We start from the raw sequence: 22,024 nt of genomic DNA on the forward strand, positions 1-22,024 counted from the left end.
CCAACCCTCGCAAGCCCTACTCTTCCTCATATGTGACAGCCAAGGCTACTGAGGCCCAGGGACACTGAACTGCTTGGTCCGATGCCACAGTAATTAGTGGTCGAACTGAGAGTTCAAAACTCCGGAGTCTGCTTAGCACGACACTCTGCCGCTTCTCAGGCACGAAGCTCCTCCACCAAAGCAAATGACTTTTCTTTGAAGCTGTCAGGACTCCACTTGTGACACATCGAAGTAAGGCTACATTTCACTCAAAATATTCTGGCCTATCTATCAGTTGCTTTCTGGTTCCATAAAAAAATCGAAGTAGAGACGATGGCAGATCAAAGAAGCTGACAGAAGGTTTACAAGGCAACTTTAAATTTATTCTCTCTCTCGAGCGCGTATGTGATGCAATCCTCAAGAACCACTATGACCCACGCCCCGTGTGCCATGCCTCAGTCATGTATCCGTGCGGCCCAGACACGGAAATCACTTTTCCAAGGTCACACAGCAAGTGCATGGCAGAGTGACGTCTGTCCGCCTCCAGGGCTCTCACTCTTTCCCCCCTACCCTATTTGAGGAGCACTTCGAAGACCACAGGCCCCAGAGGAAGCCCAGCGGAGCAGTCCCAGAGGGCTCCCAAGACTGCCCTGGGGGCGCCATGGGGTGGCCGGCCGGCCAGCCATGGACACCTGACCCCTGGACGACTCTGAGAGATGGCCGTGCCTTCACGGACCCTCGGGTGCCAAGCAGAGGAGGCCAAGGGACACCGCAGAGTGAGAGGGAAGTGCCAATCGATCCCGTGCTTATTTTTAAAATGATATTTCCACGAGATGAGCTAAGCAGAGGCCGGTGAGGCCCATGACAGACAGAGTGGGTCTGCGTGGACGGGCTGCAGTGGAGCAGCTGGCATTCCAGTAATAACAGCCCAAGAAACCGGAGCAGCCCCCCAGGGAGCAAAGAGGATGGGGGGCGCTGGGGGGATTATTATGAAGTGTTTTCAGCAGGCACGGCCTCTCCCTGCCACTCTCAGAGCATGACGCAGGGGCACTTTTCAAGGAGGATGACGGCAGGGCAGCTGGTTTATTTCCATAGAGTGGGTCAGGTGATAGGAGATTTTACACCGCAGAATGCTTTTAGAGCTTGGATCAGAGAAGAGGAAATGGTGACTTAAGTGCAATGAAGCAAATAATAAAAACAACAACAAAAAACCCCACACACATAGACATGCACACCCCACCCCCTATAACCACACACACACACACTTGGGAATCCGAGGGTGCCAATGATTCACAAACACCTGGCGCCCAGTCTGAAGCCTCCTTCCCCTGGGCCGGCCAGGGGCCGGAGGAGACGACACACGCATTGAGGTACCCAAGAAACACACCACTGCAGGGAGGCTGGGGCCCTGGTGCACACAAGCCACCAACCAGCTGACCCCACCTGAGCGAGCTGCTGTCAGCCTGAGCCTGACGCGGCCCCGCAGGAGCTTCATATGCATCTCCCAGTGCGGCCCAGCTCAGCAGCACATCTCCCATTATCTGACGTCTGTTGAAGGTGCTGCTCCCCGGTCAGATGAGGAGGGGGATTTCTGGTACATTCCGGGGTGGAGCGAGGCACCTCAAAGGCTGAAAGAAACCTAGCCGCCTGCTTGATGCTGCTATGGCCTCCTGCTTTCCTTATTCTGCCGTTAGCCGGCTCAGGCCTTCCTGACACACTCCTATTCACAGGTGGTGATGGGTGTGAGGTGACGCAGTAGTCATGAGGAGAGGGGTCCCCGGGTGCTCTCAGGCTGTAGTGCTGACATGGAATCCTTGGATTCTGACATGGTGGGGGAGGGCCACACAAACCCCAACCCCAGGAGGTGACCACATCCGGACTGTCCAAGGCGCTGCCCGTCATGGCAGCCTTGGGTCCCGAGAAAGCCACAGTTCCTACATCTGGAACACAGAGAAATACCTGAAGCCACAAGGCTGCACCAGCTAGGGTGTCTGTCTTCAGATGTAGGCCATACAGTGGTGAGGGCAAGATAACAGGCTTCACCACATCCGTAGAGCAGATCTCAACAACATCTAAGGAAAGGGCTGCTGAGAGGCATGATGGTGGCCCAGCGCCTTGCTGACCCACAGGGATGTGCCAACATGAATAGAAATGAATAAAAGTGAAGACAATGCCAATTGTACACCTCCTCACTGGAGCAGGGGGCCCTGAGCAAGGGGAGGATGAGGTGAGTGCTGGAGGGTCTGCCGTGGTGGCAGAAAGTTCTCAGCCTTGGGAAGCCAAGTCGTGGCTATCCCTCACCTACTCTAGCCTGGGAGAGACTTTCCAGGCCTCAGCTTTTCCCATCTACAACACGGGGAAAACACCCTTAGCCCTGCCATCTGTCCTACTGCAGGAAATACCTCTGGAGCTCCCAGCATTTAGTAGGTGCTCAGTAAAGAATACCTAGTCTAATCTTGCAGTTGACCAGAAGGCTCTGACCTTGTTGCTAAGATCTGAGATGTTCCGAGACCCATTCTAAGAAGAACAATGGGTCAAGTACCGCCTAGTTCCCAGAGCCAGCCTCTGGCTCTCAATCCTCCTTTTTCTACTTGGCTCTTTGAGCTGAGAAAAGCCGATTTGTAGAAAGACAGGACAGCAAAGGTGTCCCAGGCACCATACGCAGATTCTTTGCAGTGGCCCAGGTCTCAAGCACTGCAAAGGCCCATTCTACAGATGGGGTAGCTGAGACTTCAACAGGATATTTCCTCAGCTAAGTGTCAAGAAGTGTTTGTGATGAAGCATATCTCTTGGGGGCGGAGTACCTAGGCCAGAGGTTGTTTCCATTTTTTCGCCAGTCAGGGAGCTCTCCAATCTCCCCAAGACTCTACCTCAACCCCAAACGCCAAGAAGATATCAGAAGTTCCTCATACAAAGGTACTTCTGATCGGGACCCCTCCTTTCGTGGGCCCTTATGTCAGCTTTACTTCCCCATACCTCCGTTTCCTTACTTTTAAAATCGGGAAGGCTAATTCTCAGCCCTCAGGACTGCTGTCAGATTGAACGAGTGAGTCACACACACAGCCGTGAATGCCTGTTCCCTCGCTCCCTCACCCCTGCCATGGTCTTGTACGCCGACCAGGCCCTGAAGCTGGGGGACGACCTCATGGGAGGGCAGTGAAGGAGCAGGGCCACTGAGTCAGGAAGGGCTGCCACAGCCAGCACGCGTAACCCTACTCTAGTCAGCAGCCCTGGCTCCGGAAATGGAAGCAAGGACAATTCGATATCCAGGCCCCGGTGAGTCTGGGAGGAGCGCGTTACATTGCTTTCATCAGAAGTCATCAATAATGCCCCTTTGTTCTTTGGCAGAGACTTCCTGTGGTTCTACCAGCTTCCCAACCTCCTACTCTGGCTAGAATGAAGTCAGCTGGTCTACCTTGCAAAGAAGGTACGTGTGTGCATGTGTGTGTGTGTGTGTGTGTGTGTGTGTGTGTGTGTGTGTTTCCCTTACATTTTAATTATGGTTCTTAATTCCTTATAATATGGAAAGGACGTGTTCTACCCGCACTGGCTGGAGAGCTGAATCCCTCTGTTGTTCCACCAACATGAATGCTTTCCCAGTCCATCGCCCCTCCCCCCATTTACTTTTCCACAGTGGGCAGTGGAGAAGCATGACACACAAGCCCCCCCCCCAACATGGGGGTGGGGGTGGAGACTGTGGGCTCCAGAGTAAACATTCCTGTGGTCAGATCCCAGCCCTGCCACCATGACCAGGAAAGCCTGGTCACCCCTCCGAGCCTCAGTTTCTCTCATCTGTAAAATGGGGCCCCCCCGTGAGGGCCAAGATGACCTCTTGTGTGGCTGCCTGCTGTACCACAAGTGCCTGGGAACTGTTCATTCACCATCCTTAATCCAGGCAGCAATGCTTGAAAAGCTTATGGAAAAGGCACAGGCTGAGGAAATAAATAATGAATCCGGAGTCCCATCAGATGCCAGTGGCGGCAGACAGACTGGAGCCGCAGATGAGAACACCGAGGCTGTGGCTTCACAGGGGTGGGGGCTGTTGTGGAAGGGAAGCTGATGACGACTGGGCCCTGGAAAGGTGGGGGAGGAGAGAGCGTGGTGGTCTCCATCCAGCAGCATCATGCCTGCCAGTCTCCCCCACTCCCACCGTCTGGGACAGGAGCCTGGTGGGAGAACTGAGTCCTCTCCCCACCACTCCTTCAAGGGCTGCAGCTTCAAGACACCCACTCCCCTCCCCCAAACCCACCCCGGTTGAGCCCCTTCTATGTGTCAGGCCTGAGCTGGCACTTCCTTTGGCCTTCTCATTCCATCTGTGCAAGTACTAAGGAAATGAGGCGACCCCCATTTCTCAGATGGGGAAGCAGAGGCTCAGAGAGGGACAGGCTTGTTCAAGGTCACACAGCTACCAAATAGGGGAGGGTGAGGAGAATCCAGGTCTGGAAAGCTGCAAAGGGTCTGTTTTTTTCTGTTAGCCCCCCACCAGCTTCTCCCCCAACCTGAAGGCTCCCTTTAGTTCCTATCTCCATGCACAGATGGCTTCTTTGTATTTACTTTCTCAATTCTGTTAGGTTTTACATAGCAAATGTCCTGAAGTAAGAGGACCCCATGAACAAAGTTTACGAAGTAAGAAGCCGTGTGGCTGTAAAAGTATAGTTTGTAAAAAGGACCTCACTCCATTCCCATACTCCTTCCATGTCTCAGAATCTGTCTTTGAAAAGCAAGCACCGGGGGGCGCCTGGGTGGCTCAGTGGGTTGAAGCCTCTGCCTTCGGCTCAGTTCATGATCCCAGGGTCCTGGGATCGAGCCCCACATCGGGCTCTCTGCTCAGCGGGGAGCCTGCTTCCTCCTCTCTCTGCCTGCCTGCCTACTTGTGATCTCTCTCTGTCAAATAAATAAATAAAATCTTAAAAAAAAAAAAAGAAAAAAAGAAAAGCAAGTACTGGGAGCTTCGATTACAACAGAGAGATCTGTGTGCTGACCCAGCAGGTGTGATCTGTCCCTGGCACATGACCTTCTAGAAGATCTAGCTCTGTTCAAACGTCTGGAAAGACTGGAACCAACGTTTTTTACACATTCCAACCCTGAGCAACTGAGCTGCTAATGTGGGCTCCATGTTGCCACTCATGTAACAGAAACTATTGTGGAATGGGGGTGGGCCAAGGTACACACCCCTATCTGATGCCCACTTATCATCTACCTGCTCTGCCCCCGGTCTGGAGACCAGAGATGACCAAGGCCCTCCCCTATCTTCCTGGAGCTCATGGTCCAGGTAAGAGAGACACACCAAGGGAAGTCTGAGTAGGCGAGATTAGGGTCTGGCTACAAAGCTGGTCTCTTCCCTACTCATACAGCCTTACTGGGCAAAACCTCCCCCAGTTTTACGTTTGTCTCTTCTCAATTGTTTTTACTGTCTCCCCCATACCCCTCTTCCCACCCGAGTACCTGATACCTTTTGTCTATGGCCAATCCTTGCAGGTACCCAAATAGATGAGTGAAAAGTAATCAGATCTGGGCAGGAAAATTTGCAAATGACCTGCCAACCTGGTCTTGGATGGACAGATGATGTGGGCTAGTTTGTTATTGAGGTGTTTTGTTTTCTTATGGTGTGTCTGTGATGGTGATTTGATAAAATGCTCACAATGCTCACAATGTTGCCTTGTTTCCTACTGAAACATGTCCTCCTGATTCCCAGCAGGGGGTCACTGTATCAAATCATCCTGGTGTCCTACCAAGGACTCCATGGTTTCTAGGGACTCTGTTGCTGGGACATCTTCAACGGCCTTTGTTTTGGAGGATGGAGGCTCCCAAGCTATGTGGTGGTGGTGTGTTGGGGGATGTAACAGAAGCAGGCTCTGGGGTTAAGTCCCAGCCTCACCATTTATTGGCTGTGTGACCTTGGATGAGTTTCTTTACCTCTCTGGGCCTCAGTTAATTCATACATAAAACAGGACTGATACCATCTACCTTGGAGGATTCCTGGGAAAGTTAAAGGAGATAATTTTTTTTTAAGATTTTATTTATGTATTTGACAAACAGAGATCACAAGTAGGCAGAGGCAGGCAGAGAGAGAGGAGGAAGCAGGCTCCCTGCTGAGCAGAGAGCCCGATGCGGGGCTTGATCCCAGTACCCTGAGATCATGACCTGAGCCGAAGGCAGAGGCTTTAACCCACTGAGCCACCCAGGCGCCCCATAAAGGAGATAATTTTAAGATTACTCAGTACATAGTAGATGCTTAGTAAGTGTAGCTATATGATCACTTCTTCAAGTAACTGTCTCTTCTATATTTCTGAGTACCTACATCCAGGCTAGGCCCCGTGCTGGATGCTGAGGACACACAGGGGCATCAGATCTGGAGCTCTTCATAATCAGGCCTAGCAGTTATAAAGTGCAATCTAAAGTTCGGGGCATTATTTCACTGTCAAGGAACACCTGGTGGGCAAGGAATATGTCTAATTCCCTGCTGCCCAACGGGAGCATGCCATTCCCAGCTGGTACTTTTGGGGGCAGGGGGGCGGCAAAACTGTCATGGCCAAACTGGCCCAGTGTGGTACTTTTTGACTTATGGCTGTTCCTCCCTCATAGAATAAAACACACAAAGAGAGTGATGCGACACTTCTGAAGTCATCCAATCTGTCACCACAAGCCACTTGAAGGCAATCCCAAAAAGGGGGCTTGGGCAAGTGGCAGGGGCAGGGGACAAATGTGTGTGTGTGTGGGAGGGCACTTTGAAGGGGATCACTTGCATGTTGTTAAACACCATCTGTTTATTCCTTTAGTGATGGAATTTTCTGGAATAGCACAGAACGGAAGTCTGAGCAACATGCCCCGGGTGCCCAGAGAGAGAAGCCCTGTGTAGTCTGGTGGGAGACTTCCAGGAGGAGGGAACCTCCTCTGTTCAGACCTGGAATGTCCTGGTCCTTTGCAGATCAGGAGACCCTAGGGGGGCAACCTCGAATGATCCAGGGACTTGATAGGTACAGATGCATCAGGGAGGCCCCACCCATCTCCTCCCTCCACATGCACGCCCTGTTGAAAGGCACCCCACCTCATTCCAGCCCACCCACAGCTGCCCCCACCGCCTTGCAGCCGCCACATGACAACATCCTGGCCTCTGGCCTAAGCCCTCTCTTAAGCAGCCCCCGTGAGGAGCTATTTGCAGAGGCCCCCATTTGGGGCTTGGGGGCTTTGCACACAAGTGTTTGATTTTAAAAAGAGAGAAAGAGAAGTCACAGCAGGTGCCTCCACGTCCACCCCGGCCCTGCCCTGCCCTGCCAGGGCTCCCAGGGCTCTTTGTGCGTGTGTCTCTGCACGTGAGCGTCACCCCCACATCTGCCGCCTCGTGACAAGAGTCTTTGAAGCTCCACAATGACGCCATCTGCCAGGGACAGCCGGCTGGCTCACTTGGGGCTGACCCCCACGGTTGCCATGGCAACCGTGATGGTGGTGCGGGGCCTCCCGAAAAACCACCAGACTCATGACATCGGGAGGTGCCCTCAGCATGGCCCCTGCTTGGATGGAGGTGGATGGGGCAGAGATGGAGGCAAGGCCGATGGCCAGTGGCAAGAGGAGAAGGAAATGGAGTCATGGAGGCATCTGGCTTCTGGGTTACGAAGGACAGGCTCTTCCCCTGTGACTTCTCGAGACCTCCGGCTCTCAGAAGGCCCCCATCAAAAGAGGCCCTGTGGCCTTCACAAAACACGTTATTAGGCACCTCTGTGCATACTATTCCCTGTGCTAAGACCCTCTCTGCTTCACTCACCAGTCTAGAAAACGTCTCTACATCCTTCAAGACCCATCTCTGGGTTTCCTTCTCCAAATTTGCCAAACCAAAGGGAGTCGTCGCTACCACAGTGCCCAGTGCACAGCCCCAAGGGAGCCCCTGTTGGACGGGACTTCAGTTCTCTGTGTGCTCAAACCTCTTCCCCACCAGCCGGGAGTGGTTTAAGGACGGAGAGAAAGTCAAATTCGACTATCTCTGGTGCCCAGCACAAGGCCTGGCCTGTGGTAAATCCTCGCAGAAGTTCAGCGAATAAATGAAGTTGCTTCATTTCTCAGCCACTTGCCAGGGGTTTTCACACTCAGCTATGTGGCAGAGCCTCAGCTATGTGGCAAATAGGTGCAAATAAGAAAGGGACATGAAGATCCTTCTCAACCCTACGGTGAGACACAGGCAAAGGGGTTTCTCTGCCAGTGCCAATGCCACAGACCACAGGGCCTCTGAGAAGTAGACCACACCTGCACAAACACACCTACTTGTGTGTTAGCTTCTTAATCTGGGTATGCAGTAGGAGCATGGGGTAAACAAACAAGCAAGTAGAAAACCCCAAAACATTTCAGATGGTACCCTGTAGGGCCTTAGGTAAAATTACTTGCTCACAAGTTCCCCGGCTTTTGGGTCAAAGGCTTTGTACATCTCCTGCCCCAGAGGCTGACCCAGTCTACCTGCGTCCCAGATAGTGGGTGCAGTCCCCTTGCTGTGTCCTCCTGATCTCCACTGTGGTGGCCCTGTCATTTCTGCCAGTCTGGTAGGACCAAATTGGGTCTTGCATTTTGAAGATTTTATTTATTTATTTGAGAGAGAGAGACAGTGAGAGAGAGCATGAGAGGGGAGAAGGTCAGAGGAAGACGCAGACTCCCCATGGAGCTGGGAGTCTGACGCAGGACTTGATCCCAGGACTCTGGGATTATGACTCGAGCTGAAGGCAGTCGCTTAACCAACTGAGCCACCCAGGTGCCCCGGGTCTTGCATTTTGAATCAAATTCCTCTAATATCTAGGGAACTCAGGCATCTTTTCACGGCCAGGATGGTCTCTTCTGTGAATGAATGATCAAGTCCTCACCCATCTTTCTTTTTGGTCGCTTATCTTTTCCTTACAGGTTTGCTGGAATTGTCTCCATATAAATTCTAAAGATTATTCTTTCTTGTATGTGGGACAAGTACATTTTCCCAGTCTGTGTCGAGTGTCTTAGCTTTATGGTAGGTGCCCTCTGTTGACTGGAAGTTTCCAATTTGGAGTCAGAGAGCAGCCTAAGTCTGTTGTGAGGCTCAAATCAGTACTAGGGTTCTGACACCCTTTGCACCCACATGGCTTTCTATTGGCAAAGAGCTTCCCTTTGATGATGTCCTTTGAGTCCCATCAGGCCTAGGAGACAGGGAGTTGAGGGCCAGTTACTGGTACATAGTGGATCTTAAGATGGAGACGTTGCAGACAGCTGAACTTTTGCCTCTTAATATCTACCCCTCTGTTTCTTAGAAACTGACCCCTGATTTTTCCCTTGGGGAGCCCCATCCCCTCACAATCTTTGTCCTCATGATCCAGCTAGGCCTGGCCAACTTGGGGTACTCCTTTCATTCTCTGGGCCACAAGGTTGGAAGGGGAGCTGTGTGAGGCCAATGACAGTACTACCTCATCCAGGACTCAGGTCAAATTACTGAGGAAGAGACACTTTCTACTAGTAAATTCTATTCGAAAATGAAGCCAGTTTAGAGGAAAATAAGACTTAAAAAAAAAAAAAGGTCTATTCTGGACATTTGTGCCTGGATCTAGCCATGCCTGAAGCTTACTTACATCAAGCCAACTGAATGTGGGGTTCTGTCTTTTCTGTAACAGAGTTGTGACTAATACAAATCTAGTGAGAACCAGGAATGAAAGATCCAGGAGTAGACCCCTGATCTTGAATCATTATTAAAACTATGAAGAGGTACAAAAGCATAAGGGCCTTTAGGCCTCAGTTTCCAAATCTGTGAGGTAGAGATAATCTCCCCATCTCTTCCATCTCAGCTGACTCTGGCTTACAAAACATCTCTGGGCCTCTTGGCTGAAGCAGGCTGCCATGAGCCCGCTGTTCTGCCCCCAAGGACACTTTTAATGGAAGGCCAGGAAATAGCATCCTTAATAGAAACACTCAGCATCAAAGAAAAATGACATCAGCTTGAAGCTGCCCCATAGAAAATCAGACTTGATGGAGACAATGCCAAAAAAAGAAAAAAAAAAAAAAAGGAAAAAGAAAAAGAAAAAAATCAAAAGAAAAAAGAAAAGAGAACAAGCAGGCAGGAAAGAAAGGAGAAACCTGACAGTACCAGCAGCTATAGTTGGAAAATAGACATGGGGAAAAAAATGAGTTAAATCTTCACTGTAAAATTTCCACAGAGAAGGATAAACCCTGCCAAACCTAAACATAAACATCTACTTAACAAATTAAATTCATCTAGTGACATTCCCCTTTGGAAAATATTTTCTTGATGACACACCATCGATATTGACATGATTCTGATAACATTTCTCCACATCCTAGGGATCATAACCTTCTGTGTACAGCCTGAGCTCCTAACCCTGTGGACTGCCTCCCCTTCCTCCAAGAACCAGGAGGGGTGCGAGGAGAAGGGGTGCAGGGCAGGGGCCCCACTGACTCACCGTGGTGATGAACCTGTACAGAGGTTGCCTTCTCTCTGTGTACTTGACCGTGATGGGGCTAAGGTCATAGCGGAACCAGATGGCAGGGATGATCCGTCCTGTGTGGCTGTAGGCTACGTACTCCTGGGGTGGAAGAGGGAAGAAGGGGGACATGAGAACCAGACATACAAACCATGGTTCCTGGTGGGTGGGGGGTGGACTGCAGAGGGTCCTTTGGAGGCCCCAGGAAGGAGCCTTCTCTCTCTTGCCTGGAGCTGGACCCTCCCCCCTCACACCATTCCTTTCACCCCTTCCCCTCCAGGGGATTCGGATAGGCATCCGGATCGGCATCTGGATAGGCAGCCTTGCCAGGGACATTTCCAATCCTTTGGGTGGTTGAACACTGACCATATGACCTGGAGGTAGCACCAGAATCGGAGAGCAGAGAGGTGAAAAGGACAGGTATGATCTGGGCTCCTCCGGAGTAAAGGCCCATTTCCCCCTCTAACTCCTGGCCATGCAAAATCCATTCACTTACTCATTGACTGTTGGTTGAGCACCTCTTGTGGGTGCTGGCTGCTGGGGACCCCGAGGGGAGGAAGCTCTGCCCCATCCCCAGAGTGGGGGGGGGGGGGTCACAGTCCGGAGAAGGAAGCAGATGTAGAAGACCGTCCACAATATTGCCACACTGTCCGTGCCCCAGAAGCCTGGGGTGCTGGGGGGGCCAGCAGTGACAAATGACCAACTCTCCCCAGGCCAGCTGGAAGGCTTATGAGGAGAGGGCATTCTATGCCACACAGGACATTGTCCTGAAGGGTGTGTGTGGGCGGGGTGTGTGCGTGTAAGAGAGATGTGTATAAGGCCATGTGGGGAGTGGGTCTCTTCAAAGAAGGAACACGCAGAACTGGAAAGACAGAAGGACCCTACCACCAGGCTTCCTGAGATGGCCTTTGGCTGGGTGAGATGAAAGGATGCTAACGAGCTGAATTGATGTGTGTCCTCTCTGGTCTGGGCATTTGCTGGAAACCTCTGGGCTATTCTCATTCACCCACAATAACTACAGATCAGACTAAACCACAGGGGCGCCCCCCCCATCCCAAATGCTAGGGCCCATGCTCTGAGGCTTCTCCAGGGATGACCCAAGACCTTCCTGCCCTGATGGACCGCCGCTGGCTCTGACAGGCCCGGCCCACTCTTCCCCAGGGCAGGCTGGGGCCAAGGCCACAGAGAGAGCTGAGCAAGCCGTTCTGGCTGCTGGGTATTTGCCAAAGCCTCAGGGGAAGGAGCCTTGGGCAAAACAGGATCAGCTTTCTCCGGGGGGAGCTGATGAGGCAGGGTGACTGTCTGGGTCAAAGCCCAGAGCGGAGGGATAGAAGAAAGTAATGAGAAATAGCAGTAGTAAGTCCCATTTACCCAAAGCCTCTTTTGTGGACAAAGCAGTTTTTAAAACACTGCCCCACTGGATAGCGATCTTACGAGGTGGGTACCATCCCTTTTACAAATGAGTAAACAGAGGCACAGAGTGGTTATGAGACTTGTCCCGGGCCACACAGCGAGCAAGTGACTGAGCCAGGTCTGCACCAGCAGTCTGCTCCGGCCCCACCCTTTCTGCTCAGACCACATCCGTACCCCAGCCCTTAGACGCCGTCAGCACCTGACGGTTACAATGAGATGCCCTTCAGGAGACAGTGAGTGAAAGAAACAGAACTCCCTCTGGAAAGTTACACCAGAGCATCAGTCAGCAGAGGGGGAGCCAGGCAGAGGGACCTCAAGCTACCCGAGAGAGAGCAGCTCTCAGCCCAACGGACTCGATCGACCCTATTCAGGCTGAGTGGGTGATGGGAGCAAGAGGCCAGGCTCTGGAGGCAGAGGAGAACCCGGTTCTAACCACCACTAGGCCACTTTGTAGCTCTATGACCACCTCTCAGGGCCAAGACAGTGTCATTGTCCCCAAATCTGTAAAATGGGGACAAGGATGGTCCCAGTCAGAGCTGTCATGACTGAAAAAGACGGTAGAGTTAGAGAGCTTAGCAGAGTACCCAGCCCATAGTAACTGCTCAATAAATGGTAGCTATTACTCCATTACTATTTTCAATTGTGCTAAACAACATACTAGAAGAGGAGGAAAAGGACAGTCCTGGTGATCAAGGGATCCACTGGGGGTGCCTCAACTAACGTGTTGCAAGCATGCCTGTCCGCTGGCAGGGTCACGTCCCGGGAAGCTAGAGGCTGTCTCAGCTTGAAACAACTCTTAGTCATCCCACTCCCTCACCGTGCTCTGCTTCCCATCATTGCCTACCCGCTTCTCCATGACTTTGAGTTTTGGGGTCCTAGGACGTTCCTGTTAGCCAATGGCCATCTGGTGATTCTGGATAACGTGCTTGTGCCCCGGGAGCCAGAACGTCTGTTGTGTGTTGACCAATCAGGGTCCTGAGTCTGAAGGACTGGGGCCAGATTCAAGGCTCTTTCTCAACAGATCACACCCCATCTCCTGGTTAGATTTCGTCCCCTTAACTCTGACACTGGCCTCTCATCTCTAGCCAGGGACAGAGCCTGGCCCGAGCAGCACCCTGGGAAAGGCTCCTGGAAAGGGAACTGGTGGGAATGTCGCTCAAATACAGGTCACTTCTGCTGACGGCCAGCAGAGGGCGCAATTGCACAGCGCTGGGCCCAAGGACGACCTACCTTGTTGGCCACCGTGTACTGGTAAGAGTACCGTTGCTTGCCACTCTTGTCCTCGTAAACTGTGGGCACGATCTTCAAGATGTAGTCATGGGAAGCGAGAGCTGCAGGAAGGACACAGCAGGATGAAGCAGGGGGACAGGCAATGCCCGGCTGGAAATTCTATTGTCATTTCAACCCTAAACCTGTTCAGCATTGTTGGGGGTGCTGTTTCCAAATTTTCATCACCAAACAACCCCTCTTCATTTTCTCTCTTTGGATACCAGGAATTGAGAGACTCCGTCTATCAGGATCTTTATTCCTCCACTGTACAGGATATTAAAATTCTGGAAATGACCCCAATGTCCAGCAATAGAGCAAACGTTAAAGAATGGGTACCGCGACAAGCCGCTGTCCAAGAGGTATTGTTAAGGGAAAAGAACCAAGTTACAAATGGAATGAATAACATGTTTCCATGTCCTGGGAGCAGGGAAGACTCTCTCTCTCTAGATGCATGAATATACAGAATTTTATGGAAAGATACCCAAGAAACTATTAGCAGTTGTATCCTCTGGGGAAGAAGGCAGGATTTGGTAAATATCACATTTCATGGTGCACCCTTGGTCCTGTATGAACATTGTTGCTTTTGAAACAAGCTGGGTTTGAGTTTTAAAAAGAGAGATGGGGTGCCTGATTGGCTCAGTCAGAACGTGCAACTCCTGATCTCAAGGTTGTAAAGTTCAAGCCCCATGTTGAATGCCTAGCTTACTTTAAAAAAAAAATAAAATAAAATAAAAAAAAAAGAGCCCATGAAGCAGAGGAACTACATTTATGAAGAACTGTTCATAATTTCTTTTCAAATTTCTGTTCAAAAAAACTGTTCAAATTTCCTTTCTCATTTTCAATTAAATGCGAGATCAGTTTTCCTTCCACCTGGCCCTGTCATATTGCACTGTAACTCTTACCCACACTGCTGGACGGTGGATGGGGTGGGAGGGGGTACGCTGCAGCGAGCAGGGACCGAGCCCTACTCATCTCTTCTCCCAGAACCCTGCAGAGGGCCTGGCACAGAGTGGAAAGTAGCGAGTGCTTACGGAATGAATGAACGGAAGGAAGGACGGCTGGTCCGGGGCATGAATGGAAGAACAGATGAATCAGCTTCTGATAAGCATGAGGTAACCAGAACCAAACACGAGGCTGACAGAACGCTGGCCCGAAGCTGCCCAACAGCACCCAGGAGAGGTACACATTCCCTTGGCTTGTGCTTCTGGGATGCTAAGAGAACCTCAAGGACCCCCTCAGTTATTGCCTTCTAGAATGTCGGCTCAGGGATCATGGAGCTAAAACCACATAGAAATTTAGTCTTTTGTGTTCTAGTCCTGGTCTATGGGCTGAATCAGTTCTGAGTCCTTGGACTTGCTCGCTCTAAGAGGTTAGGGGAAGCAGATGGCACTCACGGCCTCTTCCTGCTAATACTGCCTCTTTACTGTCTTGAGAACTGACTCCTCTGAAAAACCTCAGTAAAGCCCTGTGGCCTCACGGAGAAGTCCATGAAGAACCTCCAGTGGGCCCCAGGGGTCAGGAGCAGGGGAGTCACCCAGGATTTAAAAGGCAGACACCTGGGTCTCACTCCTGCTGAATGGTTCCAGAGTGGAACTCAGAATTTGCATTTTAAACCCAGAGCCCAAAGATCATACTTGAGATACCGTGCTCCAAACGCCCATTGCCCTAGGTTAAACACTTGAGAGAATGAAAGAGTGAAAGCCTTATGAAAATCACACCTGTAATAGTTCTGTTAAAATGTGTACAAATACAGATGATCCTAAAAAGAAAAAAAATAGAAACCGCCCACAAATCCACCATCCACAGAAAACCATGGATTCACATTTTTGTGTATAAACTGCTAAGCTTCTATTTATACATATATTTATATTTTCCTAAAATGGCATCATACTGTACCCTTTTCTAAGAACTAAACATCACAGATACCATTTTAGGTCCAAGACACAGAAAGCAGTAAGCTCCAGTCCGTTTGTTTTAGTCGCTCCAATATCCCCCAGTATGGTGCCTGGCACACAGTAGGTGCTCAATAAACGTTAGCTGCCTGAATGCCTGCGAAGTTCTGACCCATCTGCACGTATCCCACAGCGCCGCCACATAAACAGACTCAATGCACCCCCCATGGCTAGACACTGACGCTGTTCTTCATTTTCACTGCTATAAACAATGACCTAATGAACATGATTTTCCTAAATCTTTGCACACTCTCTTAATTATTTCCTTAGCTTACTCTCCTATGAGTAGAAATAATGACTCAAAGGCAATGACCATTTTTAAGGCCTTTGACACAATTTGCCAAATGCCCACTAGGGACACCGCACCTAATTCCACCCACGTGGATTGCTTGTCTGTGGGCCCCTCCAGGGGGCTGCTGGCTCTGACCTGGTCCAGGCAGGCCCACGTACACTTTGTGCTGGCAGCCTCCCACCCTCCCTCCTAACATCTTATTATGGAAAAATTCAAACACATACAAACTGGGGAAACCTATAACAAACCCCATTCCCCAGTTTCAACAATTAACAATACAGGGGCGCCTGGGTGGCTCAGTGGGTTAAAGCCTCTGCCTTCAGCTCAGGTCATGATCCCAGGGTCCTGGGATTGAGCCTCGCATCGGGCTCTCTGCTTGGCAGGAAGCCTGCCTCCCCCTGTGATTTCTGTCTGTCAAATAAATAAATAAAATCTTTTAAAAAAATGTTTAAAAAAAACAAAAAACAAAACCAATTAACAATACAGGGTTGATTTTGCTTCATCCCTACCCCATCTTTGACCCTACCCTGTTTTATCTGGAAGCAAATTCCAGACATCACATCAATTTATCCACAAATATTTTTGTTATGTCTCTATAAAAGATAAAGGCTCTTAAAAAACAAAAACACAACAACTGCAATGTCATCATCGCCAGGGCTGAAACATCCACAATCCCTCCTCAGTATCTCCAGAGAGAGTGGTCTGTTGGAAGAAAAATCAGTTACTAGAAGTGGGAGTTCCTTTACATAAGGTGGCCAAGAAGGGCCTCTCAGAGGTGGTGGCATTTGAGCTGAGACCTACATGACAAGAAGCAGTCCTCAAGGGGAAGGTCTGGGAGCAGAGGGGGCAGAAAAGGCAAAAAGGCCCAGCAGGGAGGCCAAGTTGGAGGGCGGAGGGAATGAAAGCCAGCCTGAGGTGGCTCTCGTCACTAGCCCTGGAGCAGGAAGGGTTTTCTGCCCAAATCCTCTACTGGCTGACACAGTCTGGGTCCTTCTGAGCTCAGTTCTATGTCAATATCTGCACCAGCTGCAAGCAGGTGTGGACACTGCTGTGGGACAACATTCTGCCCTTCCATAGAACTATACCGACAAGGACACCAGTGTCAACATTGGAAGGATCATCTCTCTCGGTCAGAATCAGACATTTGCATGAAGACAAGAAGGCCCCGTTGTGTGCTCCTATGCTGCCTGCTGGAGGTGACACAAAGTGGCCTGCACCCAGTGGGAAAGCAACGGGACAATGTAAAGCAAATACCGTAAGTATCCACAGGCATTGCCGTGATGGTAAAAAACAAGGAACAGACATGTTCCCCAAGGCAACAATGCCTTAATAAAGCATGGCAGAACTGCTGGGTGGGCAGCCGTGCCTCCGTCACCACAGGAAACACTCTGAAAAAACACGGTCACGTACAAATGCCAAGGACAAAAATCAGAAGGGAAACGGCCATCTACTGGCTTTGAGACAATGACTTTTGCTGATGGACTAGGGTTCACAGGGACACAGAGAAATGAAGTTAAGGGTGGGGGATCGGTCATGGGGAGATGTTTTCTTTTGCTTGAATTTCTGACCACCAGAGAGCAAAATGTATTTTAAGAAACAATGAGAAAAGCCTTATGGATAAAAAAGGTGAGTTTAGGTGAGGAAGTAAGGAAAGTCACCTGTCCTGCAGGATCCAGGGGGTGAATCCATTTAAGTGGACAGGTCTCTTGGGCCCATTCTGTGCATGCTTCCAAGGCCTCGTGTGTATGCACACATGTGTGCATAGGTGTGTGAAAATTCATTGGATCAGGCAACAGGTGTGTGCATAGGTGTGGCGGTGTGTAAAGACACCAAGCCCTCTTTCGTAGGGGCCGAGGTACCAGAGAACTGAGCAGGTGGAGGGCTCAGGGAGGGGGCATTCATGAGGGGGAAGGGCTCCAGCAGGAGGAAAGTGTGGGGTTGGGTGGGCAGCCTGGTGGTCAGACCTGACTGGGCCACCCTCAGCCCTGTTCTCCTGGTACCACTGGAGCCAGGATGAATCCCAGCAATGCCATGGCTCCCTGTGGGATCTTAGGTGATCATCTCAACTAAAAACAATTACGCAGCAGTAATGATAACAATAACAATGATGGGGTGCCTGGGTGGCTCAGTGGGTTAAAGCCTCTGCCTTTGGCTCAGGTCATGATCCCGGGGTCCTGGAATTGAGCCCCGGCATCAGGGGCTCTCTGCTCAGCAGGGAGCCTGCTTTCCTTCCTCTCTCTGCCTGCCTCTCTGCCTACTTGTGATTTCCGTCAAATTTAAAAAAAAAAAAACAAAAACCTAAATCATTTCTCTAAAAAAATAAAAAATAAAAAAATAACGATGATAATAGCTGATACTCACTGAGCTCTTACGAGGTGCCTGGGATTGTCACATTCCTTTCCGCGGGGAGGGTGGGGACAAGCCACTTTTCTCCCCTTGTCTGTCAGACAGGGCTCATTCCACCTCCCTTACAGGCCAGCCATGGGAATGGAGCATTCACAGCCTGGCTTACACTGAGTACTTGCTGCACGTTCCCTTCTCCCCCTTTCCCTGTTCCCACTTGGGATACGGGATACATACGGTTGGAGGTGAGTCTGTCTGCTCCCCCGAGGGCATTGAAAGCTCCATGCACATTCTGGACCTGTGGAGAAGCACAGTTAGGGGAATGATTCCAGAAAATCACCTCTTCTGGGCCTGATTCTGGCCGCCAGGGGATGGCCAGGTACAACCTGGTGTAGGGACCTTAGTCAGCGTGGTCTGTCTCACGGAGAAATTGTAGAGGGCAAGATACAGACATAGCCTGGGCCCGGCACATGGCAGGCACTAGCTTGCTTCCCATTGTGGGCCCCTGTAATATACCACTTTAGCCTGCGCATTTTTAGTCATCTCATTTAGCGCCCCTAATGAGGTACTGTTGAGCCCATTTTACAGAAGAGCAGACCAAGGCTTAGAGAAATGCTGAAGCTTGTCCAGTGTCACACAGCTGATAAATGGCAGAGCCAAACTCCAAATTCGGGTATCTGACCTCAAGCCTGAGCTCTTTCCATTAAGCCACTTTGGAAAGCCTGGGTCCCAGCACACACCTCCTGAGATCCCCTACAGCCTTCTGAGGACCCAGGGCTGCTGGCCTCCTACTGACTTTGCTGCAGAGAACATTCAGCAGCTTTCCTCATGGCAGCTGGCCCTACTGTGTCCTCCTGGCAGGGTCTGATGAAGAGTGGGGCTGAAGGCCATATTCTGTCTCTTCTCTGAGGATGAGTGGAAACCATGTCAGCTGCAGGAACATCTAAAGCAGGGCAAGGCACGCCAGGTACATGAGGCATGCCACCATGGGCACGGTTAACAGAAGCTGCCAAGCTAGTCATCCTGGAGGACTTCCTGGAAGAAGTGACACACTAAGATCTGCAGGAAAGTGGGAAATTAATCAGGCAAGCAGCATCTGTGAAGCATGAACTGGAGACTGAGGAATAAACAGAGGCCTGTGTGGCCCCAGGGGAAGGGGGTGAGGTAGGTGGGGAATAGGCCTCTTCAGGAAGGGTGAGAAGCAGTTGGGTGACCTGATCCTTGATCCCGATCTCAGGTGGCTGATATTTACTGAGCACTTAACAAGCCCAAAGAAAGGGGAAGTTTGTCCACTGCTGCCTTAGGGAAGGAGAATCTGAACCAAGAGGAAGGTGGCTATGGGAGATGAAAACTAGAATGTTCCCTCCCATAGTCAGGTGTCATGGTTTGTTTGTTTTTGTTTTTTTTTTAAGATTTTATTTATTTATTTGACAGAGATCACAAGCAGGCAGAGAGAGAGGAGAAAGCAGGCTCCCCGCGGAGCAGAGAGCCCGATGTGGGGCTCGATCCCAGGACCCTGGGATCATGACCTGAGCTGAAGGCAGAGGCTTGTAACCCACTGAGCCACCGAGGCGCCCCAGGTGTCATGGTTTTATCTCACATTCATTTCCTCATCAGGAACAAATGCCATTCAACACCCTTAAGGATAAACATGGGGCACCTGTAATGTTGCCCTCTAGGTAAGAAAGAGCAGGCTTCCAGCGTCCAGAGTTCTCAGAGTGAGGAAGGAGTGTGGGGTGGTACAAAGACTTGGTTTGAATTCTGGCTGTGCAGAGCCGAGGGATGCTGGGCAGTCTTCCCCTGTGCACACCAGAGTTCATGGTGACTTTTTCCCAGGGCTTCGTAAGGATTTGCTGAGCTTGTGGGCCTAAAGGCAGCTAGGGAACTGCCCAGCGCTCAGTCTAGGAGGGTCCACTGCCCACCACCTGCCCGTGATTTGTCAGCTCCTGTCCCACTGGGGACAGGAGTGACCACCCCACCTTCTGTGTTCTCCATGGCTGCACGAGCCCCTCAAAGGCTGGCGGCATGCTCTGTCTTGCAGGGCCTCATGCAGACTTAGGGTACAGAGAGCAATAACAGTGGGTGATAGCTCATTTCCTTGACTGCTTTCTCTATGCCTGGTCCTGATCTAAGGGTTGTATGCGCAGGAATTCAGTTTATCTTCACTACAATCCTCCGAGGCAGGTACTGTTATTGTCCCATTTTACAGATATGGTAACTGAGGCTCAGCAGGACTAAATCATTTGTTCAAGGTCACACAACTAGTACACAGTGGAGCCAGGATTTGGATCTGGAAAGGCAGGCTGGGGAGCCAACACACGCCAACCCCCCCAAGTGGAGCGCTGGGGCCACGTGAGTGGTGAACCCTGTGTGTAGGGAGTGCACAGTCGGGGGGCAGGCCGTGCTTCACTGAGTGTGCGGGCAGGGAGACCGGTTCACGGCACCCAGCGTGGCCAGGTTCCCTGTCCCTAAGCCCTGTCTCCGAGAGGAAGAGCTCTGTGGCCTCCAAAGGGACTAGAGAGGTGAAGACTGGCCCCTCAGGCCGGGCACAAGGTGCCCACAGGGAAAGCAGCAGAGGCAATGTGCAGTGGAGAAAGGAGGTGTGAGGGGCAGCGTGCCCTCCGGAGGGCACCCCGGGGGAGGCGGCACCAGCAGTGTGGCCCGAAGCCAGACTCGTGATTCAAACTCAGGTGCTGCAACAGACTGTACCCTCCCTGTGCCTGGACCTGTAAAATGGAAACAATAAAGGACCCACCTCTAGGGCCACTGAGAGAGTGAACCGGGGTCTTGGGTACCAAGAACGGTGCTTGGTAGGTCCACTGAGTGGGGCAGTGTTGGCACGAGTGTGTATGCGAGATGTTCCAACACGGGTGAGCCTGTGCATGTCTCTGGGTGCTATGTGTGCACTGTGTCTGTGCAAGAGTCTGAGTGTGTGTACATTTGGTGTGTGTGTTTAGGATGGATTTTAGGGTATACGTGTGAGCACGCATGTGTCAGGAGTACCTTTGAGTGTGAAGAGTGTGTGCATGAGTCTCAGCAGATGTGCACGCACAGAAATGGCATAATGCTATGTGTGCTGGGCTTGTGGGCCAGTGTGAGCCCCAGGTGCATACCACCATCCCTGGGGGACTCCACCCTCCAACATCCTTAACCAGGAACCAGTATTCTCATCGAGCAAGGCTTGGGGGCAGGACCCGGGGTCCCGATCCCAGCACTGTGGCTGGAGCATTTCCCTCCCTGCTCTGAGCCTCCATTCCAGAATCTATCTTCAGGACCATGGGGAGTGGTGGAGAATAGAGAACAGCCGAGCTCCCCTGCCTGCAGCTGGAGGAGAGCCAGTGGCTCGTGCTGGGCTCCCGTACACGGCTGCCACAGGTAGAAAGCTTCTGGGCCGGGCCCACGGGAGGCGGCCCTCTCCATCCCCACCGACAACTGTCAGAGGCTTCCTTCACCATGGTGCCCCTACTTGGTGGGCATGGGCACTGGGCTGGAGGGTGGACGGGGCTGTAGAGGGGCACAGGCTGGACTCTGGCATCACACAGATCTGCCGGGGGACCCCACACAAGTGGCTTCTCTGGGCCCAGCTCCACAGCTGTAAGACACGGTGCCCCCTCATACCTCGTAAGGCCACGCTGGCACAGATAAAGTGCTAGCACATGAGTACCAGCTCATGAAAAGTGTGTCCCTTTCGGGACACCTGGGTGGCTCAGTGGGTTAAGCAGCTGCCTTCGGCTCAGGTCATGATCCCAGCGTCCTGGGATCAAGTCCCACATCAGGCTCCTTGCTTGGTGGGGAGCCTGCTTCTCCCTCTGCCTCTGCCTGTGCGCTCTCTCTCTCTCTCTGACAAATAAATAAAATCTTTAAATTAAAAAAAAAAAAAAAGAAAGAAAAGTGTGTCCCTTTTCCCAGGCTCCAGGTCTCAACCCAAGGGTCCAAGCACATGGTACTGTCAAAATGGTAGGCCCACACACCGAAGGAACAATACACAGGAGCCGTTTGACAGAGACTCCGAGGGGGTGACCTATCTAGATGTTACCTTTGCACCCAGAGAGAAGAGAAGGCTCCAGGTGACAGTCCCTGGACACCCGCCCCCAGCCATACCACCGGTGTGTGCCCTGCTCACCTGTAGTGTGTCCCCAAAGGAGAGCTTGTGGATGACATGGGTCATGTCCGGGTTCTGTGGCTGAGCCGTGGCACTGTGTGTAGACACGTGGAAGTTGCCTGGGACCTGGGGGAGAGATTCGAGTTTCAGGAGTCTCGTTGGCTGCCCCAGAGGTAGGGGGCGGGTCTCCCCTGCTGGAGTCAGACAGATCTGGATTGGGATGGGATCCCAGCAC

General features: G+C 51.4%; 1 protein-coding gene across 1 annotated transcript in view; it reads right to left on the bottom strand.

The window, feature by feature from the left end:
• ERGIC1 (endoplasmic reticulum-golgi intermediate compartment 1) overlaps positions 1 to 22,024 on the bottom strand; it is a 99,507-nt gene that overhangs the window by 3,031 nt on the left and 74,452 nt on the right. Inside the window, exons 6-9 of the mRNA XM_080803456.1 lie at positions 21,811 to 21,915; positions 17,925 to 17,985; positions 13,062 to 13,162; positions 10,398 to 10,520 (exon numbers count right to left, since the gene is read on the bottom strand). Coding sequence (XP_080659582.1) covers positions 10,398 to 10,520; positions 13,062 to 13,162; positions 17,925 to 17,985; positions 21,811 to 21,915 — 390 coding nt within the window. The remainder of the gene's footprint in view (positions 1 to 10,397; positions 10,521 to 13,061; positions 13,163 to 17,924; positions 17,986 to 21,810; positions 21,916 to 22,024) is intronic.

Source organism: Martes martes, assembly GCF_963455335.1.
Source record: "Martes martes genome assembly, chromosome: 5".
NCBI classification, from domain to species: Eukaryota; Metazoa; Chordata; class Mammalia; order Carnivora; family Mustelidae; genus Martes; species Martes martes.